The sequence below is a fragment of the Lissotriton vulgaris genome, chromosome 2_1 (assembly GCF_964263255.1).
Source record: "Lissotriton vulgaris chromosome 2_1, aLisVul1.2, whole genome shotgun sequence".
NCBI classification, from domain to species: domain Eukaryota; kingdom Metazoa; phylum Chordata; class Amphibia; order Caudata; family Salamandridae; genus Lissotriton; species Lissotriton vulgaris.
Window position 1 is genome coordinate 1203836629 of NC_141687.1, and position 23936 is coordinate 1203860564.

A 23936-nucleotide genomic window follows, 5' to 3' on the forward strand; every position below is an offset into this window, starting at 1 on the left:
AAAGTCAAAACTGTCTCTATGGTGAATTTTACTCTAGATGCATCAAGCTGTATTAGTTTCACCAAGAAGGTACAGGAAAAGTTTCCTGAAATCTTTAATGAGAAATTAGGAAAATACGTTGATTTCAAACACAAAATCATTTTGAATGATAACGCTGTTCCTGTTAGACATAGAGTAAGAAATGTTCCTTTAGCTTATAGGCCTAAATTAAAAAAAATGTTAGATGATTTAGTTAAAAGGAACATAATTGAGCCAATTGGATCTTCTCCTTGGGTTTCGCCCATTGTGATATCACTTAAGAGCTCAGGCGAACTTCGCTTATGTGCGGATCTTCGCAGTCTTAACAAAGAAATTTGGATAGATAAACACCCCTTACCAAATATACACGAGTTAATTGCTGCATTATCTGGGGCTACTGTCTTTTCTTCCATTGACTTGGCTAGTGCCTACCACCAAGTGGAGTTACATGAGGACTCTAGGAAGTTAACTGCATTTGTCACTCCAGGAGGGATGTTCCAATATTTGCGCATGCCTTTTGGTTTGGCGAGTGCAGCGCCTGTTTTCCAGCGTCTTATGAAAGAGTTATTGATGGAATGTATAGGGGCTATAGCTTTCCAGGATGACATTTTGATTTTTGGGAAAGACTGCATTGAACATGATGAGAACTTAGTTTCTGTTTTAGAGAAAGTTAGGTCTAGGGGTCTTACATTAAAATTTACCAAATACAAGTTTAGACAAGACAAAGTTGAGTACTTAGGCCACGAAATTTCAAAGAACGGTATCAAACCCAAGGTTAACCATGTTCAGAGTATTGTCAATGCATCTGCACCTAAATCAAAAGAACAATTACTTTCCTTTTTAGGTTTGACTGAATTTTATGGTAAATTTGTAAAAAATTACTCAGACATTGTACATCCATTGAGGATCTTACTAAAAAAAATGCTAAATTTGAGTGGGGCAAGGAACAACAGGAATCTTTTGAAATTTTGAAACGTAAAATTGTTGAGGCTCCATTTTTGAAGCCATACTCAGTAGGTAAGGAGTGCATTGTCTATGTTGATGCGAGCAATGTTGGTTTAGGTGCCGTATTAATGCAAAAAGATAAATCCGGTGAGTTTGTTGTGTCGTATGCTTCTAGAGCCCTACGTGACGCTGAAAAGAATTACTCAACTATTGAGAGAGAGTTACTTGCCTGTACTTGGGCATCTCAGCACTTTAGACAATTTTTGTGGGGAACAAAATTCTCTTTGAAAACTGATCACAAACCTTTGATCACTATGTTGTCTGCGGGTGGTGGAAGAGTACTTACTGCTCGTTTAGCAAGGTTAGCAGCCAAATTACAAGAATATCGTTGTGAGGTTGTGTATGTCCCAGGACGTTTGAATGTTCATGCGGATTGCATGTCACGTTTTCCTGCGAGCGTAACTGTTGGTAAAAGTGTTGATTGCGATGTTGCATACTCGTTTGCAGATGTTAATGAAATTTTAAGTCAAGAGGGTTCTTTGGTCTTTTCCGAGAAAGATTGGTTAGAAGCTATGAAAAATGATGATGTTTTGAACCAGGTTAAGCAGTTCTTGATTAAGGGTTGGCCTGAAGAAAGGAAACTTTCCGGTGATTTGGCGTCATTCTACAAAGTCAGGGATGAATTAATGTTGTGTCAGGACATTATTGTCAGATCTGATAAAATTATTCCTCCTTTGAAACTAAGGGAAACAATTTGCAAGTTAGCACATGAAGGACACATGGGTATGTCTACTACTAAAAGGAGAATTAGGGAACACTACTGGTGGCCTGGTGTCGATGCTATGGTAGATAATTGGGTCAGGAATTGTTCTCCTTGCTTGTTGAGTGACAAGTCTGTGAAGAGTGTGTCCGTTGACATGACTCCCATTGAATATGCCAATGGTCCTTGGCGGAGACTAGCTATTGACATTATTGGACCTTTTAGTTATCAATCTGGAAAAGAGTTGTTTGCGTTGGTTCTTATTGACTACTTCTCAAAATGGCCTGAGCTGAAAATTGTTGAGCGAACTTCTTCAGACCATGTGATTGAATTTCTTGATGAAATATTTGCAAGGGAAGGTTTACCGGAAGAACTTATTTCGGACAATGGTCCACAGTTCATTAGTAACAAATTTGAAGATGTCCTTAGTAATTGTGGAATTGTACATAAAAGAACTTCAAATTACTTTCCACAAGCCAACGGCCATGTTGAGAGGTTTAACAGGGTCATCAAGGAATCTTGCCAGTTGGCTGTGAAGAGTGGTTTGAAGTGGAAGAAAGCTCTTCAAGCGACTTTGTTGACCTATCGTTTGTCTCCTAATTCGGTGACTGGTTTGTCTCCGTTTGAGTTGTTACGTGGGAGGAAACCAGGTTCTCGACTTTTACTTTGGTGGTTAAAAGGTAATTCTTCTTATGAGGTAGATTTTAAAGAGTTGAAGGATAAAATCGGAAAATACCAGGAAAGGATGGTTCAACATTCTGCCAAGAAGAAGTATAATACTTGCAGAATAAAAATTGGTGATCTTGTTCGTGTAAAGTTGGGTGGATTGTTACACAGGAAAAATTCTAGATGGTCTGATCCTGTCAAAGTCATTGAGATTTTTAGCAAAGCTGTCAGAGTGGAAGGAGGGAAAGTATGGAATTTGAGGAGGATCTCCTTATGCAAGACTACTGTTGTTCCTTTCACTCAAAAGACCACTTTCCCAGAGAAGTTCGTTTCAGACCATAATTCTGATGGGTTTTCTGGTACACATGAGGTATATGACAATTTAGAAAATAAGTTTGTAAATAATTCTGATGTTGTGATCAATTCTGATGTTCGACCTGATCCTTGTGTTGAAGTCGACAACCTTTTATCGAATGTAGACTGTGAAGAAATTTCTTTAAGTCGCAGTGAGCGCGTAAAATGTGTTCCTTCAAAGTTTAAAGATTATGTTAGAACTTAACTCTTTACCTTTTATTTTCTTGTTTCTCTTGGGGTTTTATTTTTTGTTGTTGTTTTTTTTTGTTTTGTTTTTTTTAAAGGGGGGGAGGTGTGGTATTCCATGACTTGATGTCATTCGGAATCAATTCATGTCATTTAGAATTAGTCTAAGTCATCTAGAATGTTTTGGCTTGATTTTACCACTGTTACTGTGAAGCTGATGCTGGGAGGACTTCTCCTCCTACTTGTGGTTGTTAAGCTGTCCTTCTTAAGAATAAATCTACTTGGAACCTACATCTAGTGTGGTTGGAATTACTACACTCATCTTATAATATCTTGCCTTCGGAGGAAGGAGGTTAACTGTTCTCTGCTCCAACGAGGAATAAATTCCTATGAGACACTCAGGGATTTTTTTACTTCAAGTTACAGTGACAAATTCATTATATGATCATCTCCATGCATACTGCGTACAGGATCGAGTCTGGCCTGCTGTGGATTGTACCATGTGTCCTTGGTATACAGACTTTGCATCATTGTTTTTGAAGGCTTTGCGCCGTACAGCCGCTCTTTCGATGAAGCTATGCGGTGAGGCTTTGCGGGGCTATGCGTGGGTTCCAATGAGCTGTGCTGTGAGGCTTTGTGTTGCTTGCCGTGTCTTCCGATTAGGCTGGCAACCTTGCTGCAAGGCTTTGCGGGGCTTTGTGTTGCTCAGAGTCAGTCCTGAAAAAGCTTACAGCTATGCAGCAAGGCTTTGGGAGGCTTCTTGCTGCTTCACACCTGGTTTGGTGGAACTTTTCGTTAGCTCTGGAGGAGCTCTCTCTGACACCAGCCAAGAGCCCAAGATCTGGGGAGGCACCTCTTAAGGATAACAAGCTCAATCCAGCAGAGGCTATCAGAGCTCAAGCAGCAGGTCATCTTGGCAGTTGCAGGGAGTCCTCTGGAGCTTGTTGTGTTCCTGTAGATCACAGCAGGAGGACAGCCAGCTTGGAGTCACTCAGATAGCCTGGAATGAACAGAATATGTCCAGTCATCCTTCTCAGAAAGCAGGGCAGGCCTCTGGAACAGTAGCAACTGCTACTGGATGGGGGTTGTTGTGGGGAGAGGAATCTAATTTGAAAAAAGGGCTTACCTTTAACAGCTGGCTGGCCGTCGCCTGTCCTCCATCCTCTGTCTTTATCTTCTGTCCCGGCTGGCAGCAGGAAGCACCCGGGCACACAGGCTTCCTTGAGCCAATTACAACACTGCAATACAGCGTTGTGATTAGTCTGAGCACCATGTATTGACGCTCAGACAGGAACAGGGAGCCTGTGCATGTTCCTCACCAGTCTGTATAATGCAGCCTGGTAGGAACATGCAAAGGGCGCATGAACTGTTTGATCGGGCCAAAAGGGCCGAACAAACAGTTCATGAGTACTTAGGGAGTGCAAGTCACTCCTCCCCTGCTCTGGCCAGCCCCACCACTGACTGCAATAGGGAAAATAAAATTACAATAACAATATGTTATTATCATCTTATTTTTTCTTTTGAGCAGTGGAGTGACGCTCTTCCGCCTTAGCAGAGGAGTTGCCGCTGCTCCGGCAGCAGGGCAGTGCTCTGACAGAAGGGCAGGACTTCTTCTGTAATATCTACTGGTCCAGGAGTGTACTAAAGATTGGGTCTGAGAGCCCTATTTTTATACCTGGTGCCACCTTTGAAGTAGAAGAAACCTCTGAAGTTTCCTCCCTCAACCCTGCCCTGGTCCCAGTCGGTCTGCATGCATAATAGGCTGCTGTGAAATTTTTTGTGTGTGAGTTGAGGTAGTGTCTTTGAAGTGCAGGTAGGGCAGTGCACAGCTCCACTCCCCCATATTGCTGTGGATGGCCTATCCTTCCAACTCCCAGTCTCTCTATTGTGTAGCTGTTTGGGAGGAATACACAAAGGCCCATGCCAACTATACATAGTCATGGGACCAGGAAACAAGCTCCAGGCACCAATTGGTTAGGACCTTGAAATACCAATTGCACGCAATTCAAGAATAAGATTGATTATATGAACTATACGTAAGGGAAGGAGTGAACTCTGGCTTAGACTTTTTTGCTATTCACAATACATACGTCCCAACGATGGGTGCACCCCAAAGTACTATGGTTGAGTTAAAACATGAAGACCTTTACTACGGAGACATCGGTAGGCTTATCATAAAAAAAGACCTGTTAACGCATGGACATCACTGATTGTAAAACATGGGACTGCTGCACTTTTGTTGTTTAGTTACGTATTTTGTCTAATTTTCTATGTAGTTATTAATTTCTTATGTTATCGATTTTGTGTTCAATTGCTGGGCATTAGTTCGGCAACACAGGGAGATTGTCATTTACAATATGGGGATAACACTCGTTAGGGCAGCTAAGGAGTGCGGTCTGGACGTAGTATCGTGAGTTTGTTCTTGGGAGAGAGGTGTGAGGGATGTTGATGGCGTATGTGAGTGTGTAATTTTGTTGCGGGTGAGATTGTGGTAGGGGAGGTTTGATTTAGAATATTGATTCCTTTTCTTTTCTTTTTTTGTTTAACCGAGGGCAGTGGATTGTGGGTGTTATAGTTTCTCAGTGAGGTGGGAGTGTTTTGTGTGGATGGGCGGTTGAGGATGATTGAAGACACGTGTGCGTGGGGTATTATTGTTTAAAAGGGAGTGTTCGGGAGGGGGATTGTGAGAGCAGTTTGTGGGAGAATTCAAGAGGAATTTATTAGTTTTAAAAGTACAGGCTTCTGTTTCAGGTAAATTGCGGGCACATATGCAGGAAATCGTTTGTTTTCTAAGTATCAGCTTTTGTTTCAGATGAATCGTGGGTATACACTAGTGGCTTTTCAGTTTTTTTAGGATTAAATCCAGGACAGTTTTGGGGTTGATATTAGTTGAGGGGCTGCAGTAGGGGGCCGTACGATGATGGGTTTATAACATTTGGGTAATCAGTTCGTATATCACTTTGGGATGGGAGGGCAGTAGGGTTTAGGTTATTTTGTCGTTGTTTTAACAGCACTATTGTTTTTATGCATATTGTACAGCTGATCTTGTTGTTTTTTCAGAAACCCCTGATGAAGAGCCAATGGCTCGAAATCCATTGGGTTGTATGAACATGGTCTACGTTGAAGTTTATTTGATTACACATGCTGTTGTTTTAAAGCCTGGATCGGTTTGCAGCAGTATTTGAAAATGCTTAATAAACATCAAAATGGAACTTCGCTGTCTCCGTGGTTTTTACAAAAAGAAGATGGATTAAATGAGTGATTACAAAGTTAAAAGACGTGATAAAACATGGATGAAAATTACATATTGTAAAGGGAAAAGGTCTCATTTGAAGCAGTGCATCAGTTTGGTCGCGTCAGGTACGCGCCTTTGTGTTTCATTAACTTTTTAACAGTGGCATTTTCAGAATTGTGACTTAAAATCCGACTTTGCCAATAAAGAGGACTTTAAATTACAATTCACCAGGCACCAACATAACATCTCAAACTGCTCCCAAACAAATGAATCACTTAAGAAATGTAATAAGGTACCTTAATAACCTATGGGAGAGGTAGGCATCAAAGTATTAAAAATCAAATTAGGAGTTTTTCACAATCGGGACATGTAAAATTTAAATGTACATGTTCCACTTGTTAAATGCAATGCCCCCTGCCCTATGACCCGTGTAGGGGTGACTTATTTATAATAAAAACGGAGTTGAATTGCACCCGGAGACAGTAATTACATGGATTGGCTTCTTTGAACGCCTTGTGAGGCTCTAATGTCATTATCAGCACTTCCTAAGTGATGTAATCCATGACATTTTGGACTCTTGTGAAGTAATTTACCTGAATTACAACTAAGGGCCAGATTCAAAGAAGTAATTTAAGACAAAATCCTAAACTTACTACCATTTTGGTATTCACAGAAGGCACTTACTCATTTTGGTGAGTAAGTGCCTTCTGGGAATACCAAAATGAGTAAGTGCACTCACTCATCAATGAGTAAGTGCCTTCTGTGAATACCAAAATGAGTAAGTGCCTTCTGTGAATACCAAAATGAGTACATGGTAGTAAGTTTAGGATTTTGTCTTAAGTTAGTTCTGTGAATCGGGCCCTTCATTTTTTTTTGTTCCTCCATGGAATTATACATTTTTAATTTCAAACAAATGTTGAAACATTGAGCTGGCATTAACCTACACCAAAGTTTTGAAGAGTAAATTTCATCGACTATGAGTAACGTTCTAGCAATATGTCTTTCTCTTCAAGTTGGAATGGATCTGATCAAGATACCAATCATTTTGGATTAGCCACCAGCTACTAGTCTAAATTCCCAACATCATTTTTTGAGATTCAACAATCTTTATATCAGCATTATGACCAACTATTCATGCCTGGTTCTCCCTCTATCTCAATTTTTGCAGACGACTCTTCCACATCTCTGGTCTATTTCCCACCAATCAGCTTATCAACTCTGAGTAAACATTTCACCATCACTCCTATTTGAAAGCATCTGAAAACCAATACATCTGATGTAGTAACAGCAGGATCCAGCATCTGTATCCCATAGCCTTTCGATCCTAGAAACTGAAAGGAACTGAGAAAATTACGCCATCTTCAGAAAGAGCTCATTACCAACAGATATTTCTGGAATTGAGAGATATCTGGAAGGAGCTTCTCATTCCATTGCTGTGCTTATGGGTCTTAGAATGGTTGGACTTCTCTGAAGAACTAGTGTTTGTGATCAGAGACAGACCAGATAGATTTATCTTCCCAATTTCACTTTTAGTCACATTTATACCTGGTTTACAGAACTTCAGGGCTTATGTCTTGTCCTTATGAATTTATTGGGGAAAGGAAGATGGAATAAGATGTCACCTGGCAATCTCATTGCAGCACTCTACAACTCTATGCAGGGGTGTAAAAGTGAAATATATCAGTCGTCTAAGAAGAAAATGTGCCTTTCTTCTGCAGGAGTGATGCATATTATACCTCCCATAATGGATTTTACGTTCATGATTACATGATATGTCTCTCTAATCCGGAAATACCACAGTTACTGAAATGTACATAATGGATCCACAGCTTGGCACTTAGGTACAAATGTGGATAAAAACTGATTGGATGCCCAGTCAGCTTAGATAAAATGACCTCAGCACCACACCTACCAAAACTTAAAGAATGAGAGACCCTTCCCCAATAGCAAAGGAGGTCTTTCGGAGCAGCAAACCTCATACCATTGCATCAGCTGCAAGGCAAGAACCTAGCAGCAGAAGATATTAAATGGACTGACTGCTGAAGAGATGGAGTTTTAGCAACTTTCTCTTCCTAAGAAAGCTACCTGCAGATCTTGATCCCTATTCATGCTCTTATTTCACCATTCTTGCAACTTATTGATAGGAATTTAATGCATATTTTGGTTTGAAGATGGCCTATCGACTTTTTGATTCTGCTCATCGACCCAGCTTCTGCTCTGTTTTGACTGATTACTGATAATTGACTATCTGCACTGTCTCTTTCTGACTGCTGATACTCACCTACAAAAGTTATAAGTGAATCTAGATCAAAAACTCTCCCTTCTTTCGAGAATATAAATCTGGGGAAAAAAGATAATCAGCAGGTCACCTTGAATCAGTTAGGCTCATGTGCAATGGGACTCAGTGCGTGGAAGGGGTTGCTACGATCAGGTGCCACTATACTAGTATACATCATTTTCTCTTTTCACCTGTGCTTGTATCACTTCTGTCTATTTTCCTATGCATGTGTGGGACTAACTGCTCGTTAGAAATTTGGTAACTGGATGAGGGGGTTAGAAACCTACTCAAGCAGCAACCACAATTTCTGTCAGGGTGAAGTCAACCCCAAATCAACCCGTGCTTAACCCTAGGGTAGCTCGGCACAAAGTAGTCAGGTTTAACTTAGAGGCAATGTGTAAAATATTTATGCAGCACTTCAAACAGTAATGAAGTGAAAACACAAGACAAGAAAGACCCCACACCAATTTAGAAAAATAGAGTAAAATTGTATAAATTATTTGAGAAAAAAGCAACACAAATCCAATCAGTTGAACCTGAGATATGCAGTTTTAAACATTTAGGTGAAAACAGTGCCTAGAAGCACAAAGCAGCAACTGTGGTTATCAGGTCGCTCCAGACCTAGACAAAATCACAAGCACAGGTTGACTGTGATAGAGCATGAGCCAGATACAGGGTCCAAGTTAGGGTTTAATTCCCGATTGCGAAGCATTGCATGACTCGCAAATATGATGTGTCATGCAGAAGTAGTTCAGAAGTGCAATTCGGGGACCTGCTTTGTTGTCGAGGATGCTATCGACAAAGTGCTTGTGATTAGTTTTTTAAGATAAGATAATGTTTTATTGATTGATTATTTAAAATCTTTACAAAAAGAGAATGCACAATATAACATTTCATTTATAGAATACAGTAAAAGGGCGATAATTTAAAAAAATAAGCGATAATTTCATAATGTTAAAAATTCAGAAAAATAAACAGTATAATAATTAATGTTTTAAAAATTCCAGTTTTCTCCATGCACTTGTTAGGAATTTTGAGAGAGCAGAGTTAATATGTATATCTTCCAAGCAAAGACACTGGATTAGTGCTTGTCTACATGTCCTTATTGATCTTTTGTTAAAGTGCCTTTTTAATAGTGTTAATCTTTCATTTTTTAGTTCTGGGCAGAGGCATAATAGATGTATGATATTTTCTTCTCCTGTATTACACAGCCGACATGATATATTGTTTTCAAGCTTTTTCCATGGCAGTGCATGAGATTCTCTGGGCAGGATTCCAAACCGGGCTTTCATGAATATATTTTTATATTTCCAGGTCCAAGCTGTATCCAAATATTGTTGCGGAATCTTTTTTTATAGCTATTTATTATAGACCAAGCATGTTTCCTTTTGACCAGGGACTCTTTGTCACCTATTATAGATAGGATATCAATTGTCTTATTTACAATTTTTTTAAAAGATTCCTGAGGAATAGTGGTCATCCAAATCTCCTTCAGCCCAAATTCATCCAAAGCCTTCTCAAGATACTTCCAAACAGATAGTTTATTATTGCCCTCTACTTCTTTCCATAAAAGCTCTGAGATTAAATTGTCCTTGTCATTTTTTACCCTATACCATACTTTAATTGTGTTACCCATCCGAGCATGTAGTTGGTTATTCAAGCCAAATTCTAGTCTAATTTAGGACTGTGAGGCATTTTTTGGTAAACAGAAAAGAGATTGAAATGTTTTCGAGATTTCTTTGTTTATTGTTATTGCCTTCTTTCCGTTCAATGCTTCGCTGCCGTAGGTTAGGGAAGGTAACAATTTTGCAGATATGACCTTGAGTAGCGGCTGGTAGGTTAAGTTACTGGTGGATTTTTTTATCATACCAAATGCACCTGTTAAGGAGTTCGCCTTCCGGGTAATGTCCAATATCTGGGGTTTAAAGCTACCATTGTCATCCAAAACCAGTCCTAGGTATCTATAGATTTTTGTTTGCTCCAATTTTTCCTTACCTAAGAACCATTTCATATTGTATTTCCTTCTTAGATTTTTTGAGACAACCATAACTTTAGATTTGGATTCATTTATTACCATTTTATTTTTTTATTGCGTACTCCTGTATACGTGTAATTAACCTTTGCAAGCCTACCTTTGTTCTACTTAAAAGAATAACATCATCTGCATATAGCAAGTTTGATATGTGCTTATCTGCAAGTTTCGGTGAATGGGCATTTATCTTATTCAGTGTTTCAGTTAGATCAGTTAAAAACAAATTAAATAATAACGGTGCCAATACGCAGCCTTGCTTCACGCTGCCAAGAGTTGGTATTTCCTTAGTTAATGATCTGCCGTTCCCAATACGAACTTTGGCCCAAGTTTTTGTATACATGAGACTGATCAGGTATATTAAAGGCTGAGGAATCCCTTGTGCTTGCAACTTTTTCCATAAAAGATCTCGGTTGACACAGTCAAAAGCTGATTTAAAATCAACAAAACATAGAAACAGTGATTCGCCCTTTAAGATTGCCTTTTCCATTAAAATAGATAGTGCCAGGATATTGGAGGTAGTACCAAGTCCTTTAACGAAGCCGGTTTGATTTGGCGGGAGGATGTTGTTCTTTTTCACCAAGTCAGATAAGATTGTTAGCAGATAGGCTGCAAAAAGTTTTGCATCAGTGTCCTGTAGCGTTATTAAACGGTAGTTTTCAGGAAGCGCCCAGTCTCCTTTTTTAAAAATTGGGGATATTAAGGAGCCTCTCCAGCTTTCAGGTATCTCCCCTTTACTAACTATTTCTTTAAAGACCTTTACAAGTACTTCGGCCCATGTTTCCGGATCATCTTTGTATATAGAAAAGGCTATCCCGTTCGGTCCTGGTGCTCCATTTTTCTGCTTCTTTATTAGTTTAACAATCTGCTCCTGTGTTATCTCCATGACTTGTTCTTGATTTGTTATTGCAGTTTCATTCCATGGGCTATGGTCTTCAATTGCCTGTACTGCTGGGTGGGGATTTAGATGATGGCTTAAAAAGTGTACCCATTCTGTTTCAGTCAATACTGATGAGACTATTGCTTTATCCGGCCTATTTAGGGTATTAACCATCTTCCAGAACTCCCTCGAATTTCCTAGGTTACTAGCATAAAATATACGAGTCCAAAGAGCGTTATGGGCTTCAGTTTTTTCATTCCATATTATCTTCTTTAAATTTTTGTTTGCCACTTTCAGGGCAGTTCTAGCTTCTTCTTTATCTCGGAATTTAGTCAGCTCTTTCCTTAATCTATTTCTGGTTTGTTTCATTTTCTGCACTGCGTGTGTGAGATTAATATTGGTTACCCTCTTTATTACCTGAGTCATTTGGCCATCTCTAATGATATTGGAATTACCTTTACTAATACGCAGTTTGGCAGTGAAACTGGCCCATTGTTCGATTACTGATGCAAATGGTAGCTCTTCGCTGGATTCTCGTAGCCGTTTTAGTGCCAGATCACTTGTCAGTAGGTTGTTTCGAGATTCTGTTTCCCAAGTTAACTTTTAATAATTAGTGGTTCCAATTTGACCTTCGGTTGTTAGATAGATTTGGTGATTTTTATTTTTGAATGTTGTGGTAATGATTTGCTGACAATGATCACTCTCCAAGACTTGCTTTAAATGGTATGATGTACAGTTGCCAAAGATATTTAATGATACCATAGTATAATCTATGCGGGATTTAGTACTGTGGGTGTAGTAGGACCATGCTGGCGGTGAGTCTGCTGAAAATCTTCCATTGAGTGTTCGTAGCCCCAAGGCTTCCATATCCTTTATAAAATTTATACCTAATTGTTGAGGACCTTGTTTATTCAAAGGGTCTGTTACCTGAACAGGGATTGACCATTGCTGGTCTTGCGATTGCGTTACTTCGTAACTTGTAAATGGTATTAAAAGATTGAGATTGAAATCTCCTGAAATAATAAAATCCATAAAGGGATCCTCTATCCTTTGCTCAAGGAGGTACGTAGACAGTGCTGCACACATGATTTTCCTAGAGATGAGTGTAGGAGGGATATATATGTTAACCAGCTTCAATGATCTTTTTTGTCCGTACATCCAATACCTCACCAATATAGACTGAAACTTCATACTGTTTGTAAATATTTCAGCATGTTCCACGTTGAGATCAATTGAAATGAAAATTGCTAGCCCACCTGAGGGACGTCCATAAGTGCTTTCCTTAATAGCAGGTATGTAGTATCCTTTATAACCATGTATTATAAACAGGGTTATTGCCCAGGTCTCTTGTAGCAAAATTATTTGATAGCGCTTAAGTAGCTCGGTTATCTTATCTAATTTATTAGTTATACCGTTTACGTTCCACGAACAAATCGTTATTTCCGTAAAGGGTTTATTTGTAGTTTTAGCAGTTTTTTCATGTTTTGTTTGTCAGTAGGTATTATTTCCATGTAGGGCACTCTTAATCCATAAATCATTTATACCAATTTCAGTTTTATCGATAGTGTCTTTTGCTTGATCTAGCACTCCTTTATCTATCCGTTGATTTGGATTTCTAAGAACCGAATAGGTTTGGAGGCCCTTTTTGCCTTTTTCTGGACCATTCAGATTTAATGCTTTCAAAAGCGGTGTGGGATATTCTTTAGGCATGATTCTATTAACCAATATTCCACATTTACGGAAGGTGTCTTCTTGCCTTATAATATGCTCAGCTATGACAGGGGAGGCAAGTGTTATTATTGTTGTTGGTAACTGGCCATCTGGGTTTTCTAAGAATCCAACAGAATCAATATCTTTAGTTGTCACTTTTTCCAAAGACGGGACTGATGAAAAAAGGCACAATAAGTTGCTTCTATTGAGCGTATCTTGTCGACCTCTAGACTCATATATAGGTTTAAATGTTAGTTGTTCCCTCTTATGGCCATTTGTATCCCCTGTGTTTTGGAAATGTAACTCCCCTTTGACGATATTTATAACTCTTTCATTGTTGGCTCTTTTTACAATTTGTAATTGCTCCTTTTTTGTTGTTTCCATCACAATTTCTGTCAGTGCAATAGGTTCCAAGGGCTTTGCTGGTACAACCCAAGGGAGTTTTCTTTTGTCTGTGATGGTTTTATTTGGTGTTTTTAGATTTTCTTTTACCATTTTAGTTGACAAAAGTTCATTTCTATTTGCTTCTTCATTTTGAGCATAAATCGCTGGATGTTGGTCCCTTGGCACGTCATACATTGTACCTGCGTTGTTTTCTTCCTGTACAGTGTTACATATTTCTCGTGTTATTGGCCCATTTGTATTGCAACAATTAAGTACTATTTGAGTCTCATTTTTTTTAACTTTACCACTGGAAGGGTTACTATTGGTACTTATGTGATTCGATGTATATTGTTTAGTTTTCTTATTTCCACAGGTGGTATTCTCCATATTCTTGACCATATTAGTATTATTGCTTTTTTGCGCAAATATAACATAATACTTAGCTTTCTCATTTGTTTGTATTGGCGACTTGTTACTTATTTCCCTGGTTATTTCCCTAATAGGTTGATTTTCTATATTTCCCTTAAGTGGTCTGCTTTGTAGTGGTTCCCCTAGAGGGAATAGTCCAACTTGTTCTACTAGTTTTGCTTTATTTTGGGCTTTACGTAACTTTTTCTTGTTCCTTTTTGACATAATAAAAGGGTTCCGGTCCGTGTCACTTTTTTCCTCCATTTCAGTATATCCTTTGTCTATTTCCATTTCTTGTGCAATTTCTTTCTCAGTTTCAGTACTTTTAGCAATGTCTCGAGTATTTGGAGTTAGTCGATCTGCCAATCGATTAATCATTTGAAGTTCAGTTTGGCATGCGTTGAATATGTCTTGTGCACTGGTGGTTCCGAGAAACTGTGGGGCTGTGATGCAAAGTCATGTGTCATCTTCGAGGCTGCTGTCGACAAGAGGCTTGCGATGCAAAGGCATGCATCAAGGATGCATTGCACAGTGGCGGTTCCGAGGAATCTGGGTGCTGCGATGTGAGGTCCTGCATCCAGGATGCGTTGCTCTTTTGCCGTTAGGAAGCGGCTGTGATGAGATGCATCAAGCTCCTTCAGTTCTGCTTACAGGACCACAAATAAACTAGCAGAGCATCTTCAATCGTACTTCCAAGGACTGAGGTGACTCCACTTAGTGGGTAAGAATCACAGCAGAAAGAGTCCAGGTGCTGGGTTCTTGATGATTGGAGCCTTTTCTGTACCTGAGGCTCTGATCAGGAGTCAAGCCAACAAGCCCTGAAATCACTCCGATGGTCCTGGGATTACAATACTAGTCCAGCCCTTCTTACTCAGGCAGCAGAGTAGCAGTACTTCTGGCAGAGCAGCACTGCAGTTCTCTGAGTCTTCCACAGGTCCAGGGATGTACTGAAGAGTTGGTACCGGGGGTCCATTATTTATAACTGATGCCCACTTTGAAATAGAAGAGGTTCTAGAGGTTTCCACCCCAAGACATTTTTAGATTTTCCTGCCTTCCTGCCCTTACCTGGGGTCACAAACGATTAGTGTCACACCGTTTGTGAGTGTGTAAGGCAGAGACTTTGTGATGTGCAAGTGTGGTAGGTGAAAACTACTCTCCCTCAATATTCAAACACCAACTGCTAGGTGCACCTACTCATGTGACCAAGGATAAAGGCTCCGGGCACCAAATGATTGGGACAACAAAATGCCAACTTTCTCAAAGTGGTATTTTCAGAATTGTGACTTAAAATCCGACGTTGCCATTCTTTAGACACCAAACAATACTTTAATACCTGCCCCAATTGAAAGTTATCTTGTATTAACACAATGTTATCTTGAGGGAGAGACAGGCCTTGTAGAAGTGAAAATCAAATGTAAGAGTTTTTCACTTATAGGACATGTAAAACTTAAAATGATGTATACAATTTTAAAACACTGCACCCTACTCTCTGAGTTGTTTAGAGTCTACCCTAGGGGTGACCTATATGGATTAACCCCTTCGCTGCTCATGACGAGCTCAGCTCGTCATGAGGCACAGTGGAGCTGTGCTTATGACGAGCTGAGCTCGTCATGAAACAATGGTATTCAAAGAATAGCAGCACAGGAGGGGAAAACCATTAGCAGCCAAGGTGTTAAAAAGGAAGGTAGATCCCTGGCAAAAGGTTTATTTGCATTGTCGAAATTGCAATTTAATACTGCACACCCAAACTGGAATGATAGGCCTAGGGCATGTTTAAAAGGCTAATGAAGTGGGCGGCACAATAAGTCCTGCAGTGCTACAATTAGCATTTAATTTACAGGCCTGGGTACAGGTAGTACCAATTTACTAGGAACTTACAAGTAAATTAAATGTGCCGATTGGGTGTAAGCCAATCTCACTATGTTTAAATGAGAGAGCACAGGCACTTTAGCACTGATTGGCAGTTGTAAAGTGTGCAGAATCCCAAAAGTCAACAAAAATGGGTTCAGAAAACAGGAGGATGAAGTTAAAATGATTGGGAATGACCCCGCGGAAGCGGCCACGTTCAACACTTCTACTCATTCTTGAGTAGTGATGTATGGTAGTACCTTAGGGATGTTGGGATGTGAATTGCTGGATCCACGTCTAAGACAACAGCGGTCTTCAGACTCTTGATAGGTTGATGGATACCCGCACACATACCCACAAGCAGTGTGTCAGCATACAAACAGCTTACATACAGAAAGTAGAACGCCTTCAATCTGAATACTTACGGTAGACTGAGGAGGAAAGAGGCTGGAATCGTACTGAGTTCATTCTGCGCCAGAGACTTAAAGTTACCATCCTTAATTAGTAGTTTGAAGTATTGCTTGGCTGCACATGCAAGCTACAGAAAAAAAGAACATTGTCAACATCAATGCCACAATTGATTACATCTTTTATTTGTCGAGGTACAGCTCAAATCTACATCCCCAGAGCTTTTGAGTTGTGTGGTTGGGTTACTCAGGATTCCCTCTAGCCAATGCTCTTTGGCAGTAGGTGTAAAAGTTAAGGGAGTGCTCATTTTGAGGCCTGTAAGCCCAGAAGAAATAAGGGCTACATCATGGAGAATGTTCTACTTCGTGTCAGTGAGTTCAGAACCCATAGTGCTTTGGAACTGAAAAGTGCTCAGATTTGTCCTCGTGAGCTGAAACTCAAGGGGCTGTGGTGCTGAAGAATGCTGTGTTTGTGCAGAACACAAGAGGAAAAAATAGTGAAAAAGTGTCCTCTTTTTTTTGTGAAACCATACCGAAGAGGTTATCATAGCGGAAAATTCCACTTTTGGTGTCATCATTTTTTTTTTTTTTTATTGAAGTTTGAGTTGCAAGTTTAAGCAGATTATGACATATCCTTCAAATATTCAAAGTATACATATAGATATTGTAAAACAGATTAAAAAGAAAAAGGAAGACAAAAAATGGAAAAAGAAAGAAAGGAGATCTTATTAAGTCATTACACCATCAACCCATTTTTGGATTGGTGTCCAAATTTTTATGCCAAGTAGTTTCCTTTTTCTTCCTTTGGTTGCATATATTGCCAATTCAAGTTTGTATCTGGCTAATAATCGGCCCCTCCATGTGGAAAACGACAGTGGTTCTGGGCTGATCCAATCCTGTGTGATGCATGCGCGCAATTCAGACATCATAATAAACAATAAATTGGTTTGTTCTAGGTTGATTGAGTCTTTGGAAACACCAAATAATATTAATTCAGGTGATATAGCGATAGTTTTACAGAAGATATTTTCAATGAATTTTTGAATATCAGAGGTTAACCTTGCAAGCTTTACACAGGAGTGAAACATATGTATTGTGTCAGCCCCTCTCATATTACACCGATTACAATTTATTCCAGAAGTAGACCCCCATTTCAAAACTTTGGCAGGTGTATAATAAAGATCACACAGAATCATATAATGTTGAGTTCGAGTACGCCCAGAAAATAGAATAGAGGTAGCCATTTTAATTGAATCTTTTAAAAATAAATCCTTTGTTCCTAATTTCTCTTCCCATTTATCACACAGATTATTAAAGTCATCCGGAAGGTAGGTCATTAGCATATTATAATAATAGCCTATTTTCCTTTTATTAGTTAAACTATCTATAAGCAAAATTGGCATTAAATCCTGCCTTTCTACATTAGAGGGTAAGTGTAACAAGCTATGAATCTGTAAATATTTAAAATAATCATGAGAAGGAATTTTGAAATTATTTTGAAGGTTACCAAAAGAAAGTAACGAGTCATAATTATTTGTGTATAAATCAGAGAGAAAAAAGATCCCCTTAGTGTTCCATTTTTTCATCACCTGATCTCTAAATATAGAAGGGAAACAATGGATTGAATTTAATGGGGTGTATCTTGTAACTTTTCTGATACCAACCAATTTTTTAATAATTCGCCATGCTTTATATGCTGCTGCTAAAATCTTAAATTTTGTTTTTTTTATAGTAGCTTGGTTCTATTATTTTTAGCAAATGATGATTAGCTTCAGTGCCTAATACAAGTTCATATATATTTGGGTATTGTGCCAAAGAAGTAGGGATTTTATTACCGACAATCAACGGAGACATGTATTGAAGTACAGCTGCTAAGTAGTAGAATAGAAAATGTGGTGCAGCCCAGCCCCCTCTATCTTTCGGTATAATCATCTTCTTATATGCTCTCCTAATGCCTCTATAGCCCCATAAAAATCTAACTGAGCTTCTTTCAATTTCTTGAAAAAAGCCTAAGGGAAATTCCAGAGGGATTGTTCTGAATAAGTAGATAAATTTCGGCAGTATGGCATCTTTAAGACATTATTTCTGCCATGGTGAGACAGATGTAGGTGATTTATTCTTTCCAGGGTTGAATTAACTTTTTTGAGAATCGGGGTATAATTTAAACTAGGTATTTTTGAAATAGGTGTAGTTAATCTAATTCCTAGATAGACTGCCTCAGAAACTATATTTCTAATAGGCGGTGGATTTGGACCTATAAAAAGAACTTGAGTTTTGGACAGATTTAATTTATATCCTGAAAAAGATCCAAATATATCCGCTAGTTCTTCGATCCTCAAAAAAGCTCTTTCGATATCTTTAGTAACCACTACCAGGTCATCTGCATAGGCAAGGGCTCTATATGCAGTACCTCCTAGCTGTACCGGTACTATATTCTCATCCCGATTTAACTGATTAAGAAAGATATCCATGTATATGGCAAAAAGAAGAGGAGAGGATGGACATCCCTGACGTGTTCCTCGCTGAATAGGGAATAATGCAGACTTAGTAGAGCCTATTTTTATTGCTGATACTGGGTTTTTATATAGTGCCTTAAGTGCATTTATTATTCCTGATCCGAAACCTTTCATGGATAGCAAATCCCAGAGATAGGGCCATGCCACTCTATCAAATGCTTTTTCAGCATCTAACAGGGTAATCCCTATTGGTGTATTAGAGGCTTCTGCCCAATCCATCATGGCTATGATTATACGTATATGGTCAGCCGTATCTCTGTTAGGAATGAATCCATGTTGCCAGCGAGAAACAATTAGCGATATTATCTTTGATAGTCTTGTGGCAAGTATTTTCGAATATATTTTGCTGTCGGCATTAATTAGAGATATTGGCCTATAAGAAGCTGGATTAACTGGATCTTTATCTTTTTTTAAAAACGTCATGATTACTGATGTAGCCCAAGATTCTGGTGGTATGCCTTTTTGAGCCTCTAGAAAAGTAATAAGTATATCACGTTTTATATAACTTCTAAAAGTCTTATAGAATTCTAGTGGAATAAGGTCCGGACCAGTTGCTTTGCCTGTTGCTAGTGAGTTTAATGCATTTTCAATTTCTTCCCATGTAATCGCAGCATCCAACGCTAGCTTTTGCTCATAAGAAAGGGATGGCAGGAGATTTTCCATGGCAAAGTTCAAACATGCGTCTGACGAATAGTGGTCATTCTCTTGTGTATAAAGTTTAAGATAAAACTTGCGAAAAACTTCCAGAATTGCCTCTGGTTTATTATGCATTTGACCTGTTTCGTCTTGAATTATATTAATGGTGTTATAAGCTTCTTTTTGTCTAATTCTCTTTGCCAATATTTTCCCTGTATTTTCACCTATCTCATATATCTGGGTTTTATAACTTGCCATCTGTTGTGCTGATTTATCTGCAAAAAGTTCATAACAGATAGCTTTACTGATCGCTAGACTCGATTCTATATCTGATATTGGTTGTTGACGTGCGATTGCTGTTATTAATTCCTTTTCCCAAAATAATACTTTCTCAAATGCTTTTTCATTCTTTTCACGCATAATTTTCTGTTTTTTAATAGTATAAGAGAGCGTCTCTCCCCTTATCCCTGATTTAAACGTATCCCAGACAATTTGAACAGAGGCAGTTCCTCTATTAATATCAAAAAATTATTTTATCCATATAGCCAACATATCTACGTATTCTGAATCAAATAGTAGTTTACGATCAAAAGTCCAGGGCTTCGGTTGAGTAATTGATTTATCAGTTTTGATTTCAATCAGTATTGGGTTATGGTCAGAAATTATGCGTGGAAATAACTCAAAGTTTGTGTCATAAATAAACGATTTTTTAATAAGAAAATAATCCAAACGTACATGCTTTTTATGTGGATGGGAAAAGAATGTAAACCCGGGAGATGATGTTTTTTTTTCGTAGACTACATCAGCTAAGCCATGGTCCAGGACCAATGACCGTAAGGCCATAAATGACTTCTTTTTAACTCCCTGATAGCAAGATATATCACAGACATCCTTATTAGATTCTAGGTGAATATTAAAGTCACCGCAAAGTATTAATGATGAAGACCAGTTGGCTAGTTCCAGATTTAAAAGGTCCAGGATAGCTGGATCATCTACATTTGGAGCAAAGACAGCACATACAGTCCATACTATATTATTAATTTTGAACTCTGATATTGCCCATCTACCATATTTATCTGCTTTATGCCGAATCAGAGTGCCCAGGCCCTTCCTGAATAGAATAGCGACGCCTTTTGTTGTTGAACCTTGAGACGTACATACAGCTAACTGCATGCCTAAATCTTTATATAGATGTCTATCCTTCCACATTATATGTGATTCCTGAATACACAATATATCAGTTCTCATAGACTGTAAGATTTGTGCCGCGATCCCCCTCTTCTTTTTATTATTCAAACCACATATATTCCAAGAACAAACACGTAATTTTTCCATTTATAACAACCTTTACTTCGCAGATGAGGTACCAGATTATGCAAAAAATACGTGTATTCGATCAGATGAAATTTCTAATATTTCCCCCTAACAGAGAGCTTAACAAAACATAACAAGATAGACACACATAGCAAAATAATAGACATTCTGTTTTTACTTGCAACTTCGTTTTTCTCCCCAACCCTCCCCACACCCCCCTCTGGGCTCACCCTGAGCCCACCCCCCCCCCACCCCTCAGTGCTATCAGGGTAGAGGGACATGGTAGTCCCTCGTATTGATGATGTGATGAGCGCTAGGTGGTTCTCATCGTGTGGTTCTTTTCGTGATTATTGTACCCTCTTCATAATCATTTTAGATCCAGCTAATCACAGATTATCATTCAGTGTATAATAAGTACCTAAGCATATCTAAGAATATCAAAGAAAGTCTGAGCAAATTTTATCATTCATTTGCTAAATCCTTTACTAAACCTTTACTAAACCTGCTTTCCCCTTTTTTTCTTTTTTTTCCCTTATATTTCCCTTCCCCCGCTCCTTCTCCTCGTCCTTGTCTCTAACAGACTGAAGAAACACAAAAAAAAAAAAAAAAAAATATGAGCAAAAAAAAGAAGTTAACATGAGCTACATTAATTTCTTATTGCACTCCTAACGGGAAGAAAGAGAAGGAAACAGATTTGAACTGAGAGCCATATTTGTTCATAGTTCATGGTTCGTAATCCTCTCAAATAGACGTCAGAAATTCTTTGGCTGCTACCTCAGAGATAAAAAAAACAGAGCGTTCTTTATGTATCACTTTAAGTTTGGCCGGATTTAAAAGAAATGCCTGTGCTCCTTTTGCCTGGAATAAGGTGATAAGCTGTCTTAGCTGCCATCTTAATTGCACAGTAGCATGACAGTAATCCGGTCGCACAAAGAATTCAACATCTTGAACCTTACGCTTTTTATTAGGTCTTGCCAGATCGTAGAGTGCTTCTCTAGCTAAGAAATTATTCAGTGAGATCAGAATAGCTCGTGGTTTAGAGGCCGAGTCTTGTCTTGCCTGGAACGGAAATCTGTGCGTCCTTTGAATTTCAGTCTCCCATTTCCATTGACTTAGCTCTGGGAAGGCAGCAGAAAAAAGTTCTATCATGAACCGACGTGGGTTTGAATCTTCCTTCCCTTCCGGCACACCCAGGACTCAGAGATTATTGCGGCGTGATCTATTTTCCAAATCCATGAGCTTCCAATTAATCTCCTCTTTCAGACCTTCCATTGATTTTAGGTGTGTGCTCTGCTGTACCATAGAATCTTCCATTTGTGAAATTCTATTTTCTGTCTCAGTAACTCTGACAATTGTATCATTAGAGATTTTCATTACTTTTCTCAAGTTGTTTTGTAATTTTTTTACAGCTCCCTGGGTTCGGAGGTTTTCAGTTTTAGTTTCTTCTCTATGATGTAGCATTACACGATATAGGACTTCTAATGTTATTTCAGGTAAATCATCGGATGGGTTGTGAGATTCAGGGGTTAGGGATGTCGGAGGTGAAATGGACCTATTTGGTCCCCGCAATATAGAGTTAGAGTTCTCCACTTCTTCTTCCTCCCCCCATTCAGGTCTATTCGGGGACTCCTCTGGATCTGAATCTTCAGGATTGCTAAGCTCTTCTTGTCCTAGATCAGAATAAGATTTTTCTTGCTCCTGCAATAACCCAATGTCCTGTACCATCTCATCTGTGCTGTCAGAGTCTAGCGCTAGTGAAAGGTCAGTCATGGAGTAAAAATTGCCAGCTGGATTTAAAGACTCTGTATCATCACCTCGGGTCTCTGCAGCGGCCAGTGTCTTTTGTATTGGATCACAACTTTTTCCACTGGTTACTCTCTCCTTAGCAGACCCTTCGGTAGTACTCAGTTGTTTGTCTGAGGTCTTCTGATTAATATCAGGGTTAGCCGTTTTTTTCCTAAACATAACTGGAATTTTCGGTATGGCACCTAGCCTACAACTCCCAGAATTCATCACGTTTGTGTCTTCAACATTACCACCAGGAGCTGTTATTGATACATTAGAATTACTGGGATGTGGCATAGTTTGCAGTACCCCCTCAGCCAGAGTTAAAGTGGTTGGCATAGTTTCTATATTTGAATTCAGGGGAACATTCGTACTCACAATAGTAGCATGAGAAGGGTCGTCTATCGAGACAGTAGGCTGAGTTGTCTCCTGCGCCGCTGCAGTATCAGCCCTCGTTTTCGGCTTTTGCTGCCGCTGTAATCCAGTCGGGTTCTTCGGCGCCATTAAAGCCGGAAAAATAGGTAAGATCTCTGAACTCTGAGGAGCTGATACAATGTATCCGTGTTGTTCCTTTTGCTGCCGAGAGCGCTCCTTCCGTGATTGATGTCGGCGTGTTCCAGAGTACTGTGGTTCAGCTCCCGCCGTGTTTCTGGAAGAAGGTGAAAACGGTGAAGACAGAGGAGTTGGGCGTATCCACGCCGAGCAGAGAGTTCAAGTATAGCTTCTCCAAAGATCGAAGCGCATAGCCGAGCCGGGCAATTGTACATGCGCCGTCGCCGTCACCGTCACCGTGTATTTTCAGCACTCCTCCAACCGCGGGCAGCAAATGTAAGTAATTATACGGGAATTGTGATCTCCCACAAGTAGTAGCTCGTTTCTTCTGCTAGTTCGTCTAGAAAGTCGACATGCCTCAGCGAACCACACGAGAGCTCAAACCAGCGTCTCCTCACTCGGACTTACAGTCCGCCATCTTGCCCTTCCACCACCACTTTTGGTGTCATCAAATCAATAAACTAAGAGACAATATGCTGCTGAAGCATATTCCACTTGGTGTTGGTAAGTGAAGAAATCAAGTAGCTATAACAATAAAGAATGCCCATATATATATATATTAGTGAACCTAAGGACAGTGGAGTAGCTCTGGGATTACAATGGCAAGCATAAGCCTCCTGCTCCAATATTCCAATGTCTAACTTCCTGTTTCTACCATCTTAATTTTGAACATTCTATTCTAAGTGGGAATAATTTTCTAATAGCCTTAAAGTCCTTGGGGCATATTATCAAGGGGGGTTATCTCCGCTTTTTTGGCTTTAAAAGCCAAGAAAGCGGAGATAAAATTATCCCCCTATTACCTAGCTGTCGCTAACACCAGTTAGCGACAGCTAGTAGGAGATAGCGACCATCTTGGGCCCCATTTTGCATGTCATTGATATTTATCACTAATGACATGCAAAGTGGGCGTGCCAAGATGTTAGCGACTGAAAACAGTCGCTAACATCGCTATCTCCTATTACCAACTTTTGGAGATATTCGCGCTAAGCGCGAATATCTCCAAAAGCTAACACCTGCCCTGAGCA

General features: G+C 39.3%; 1 protein-coding gene across 1 annotated transcript in view; it reads right to left on the reverse strand.

Moving 5' to 3' along the window:
• LOC147732395 (otoancorin-like) overlaps positions 1 to 23936 on the reverse strand; it is a 759538-nt gene that overhangs the window by 279015 nt on the left and 456587 nt on the right. Inside the window, exon 14 of the mRNA XM_086956929.1 lies at positions 16127 to 16239. Coding sequence (XP_086813055.1) covers positions 16127 to 16239 — 113 coding nt within the window. The remainder of the gene's footprint in view (positions 1 to 16126; positions 16240 to 23936) is intronic.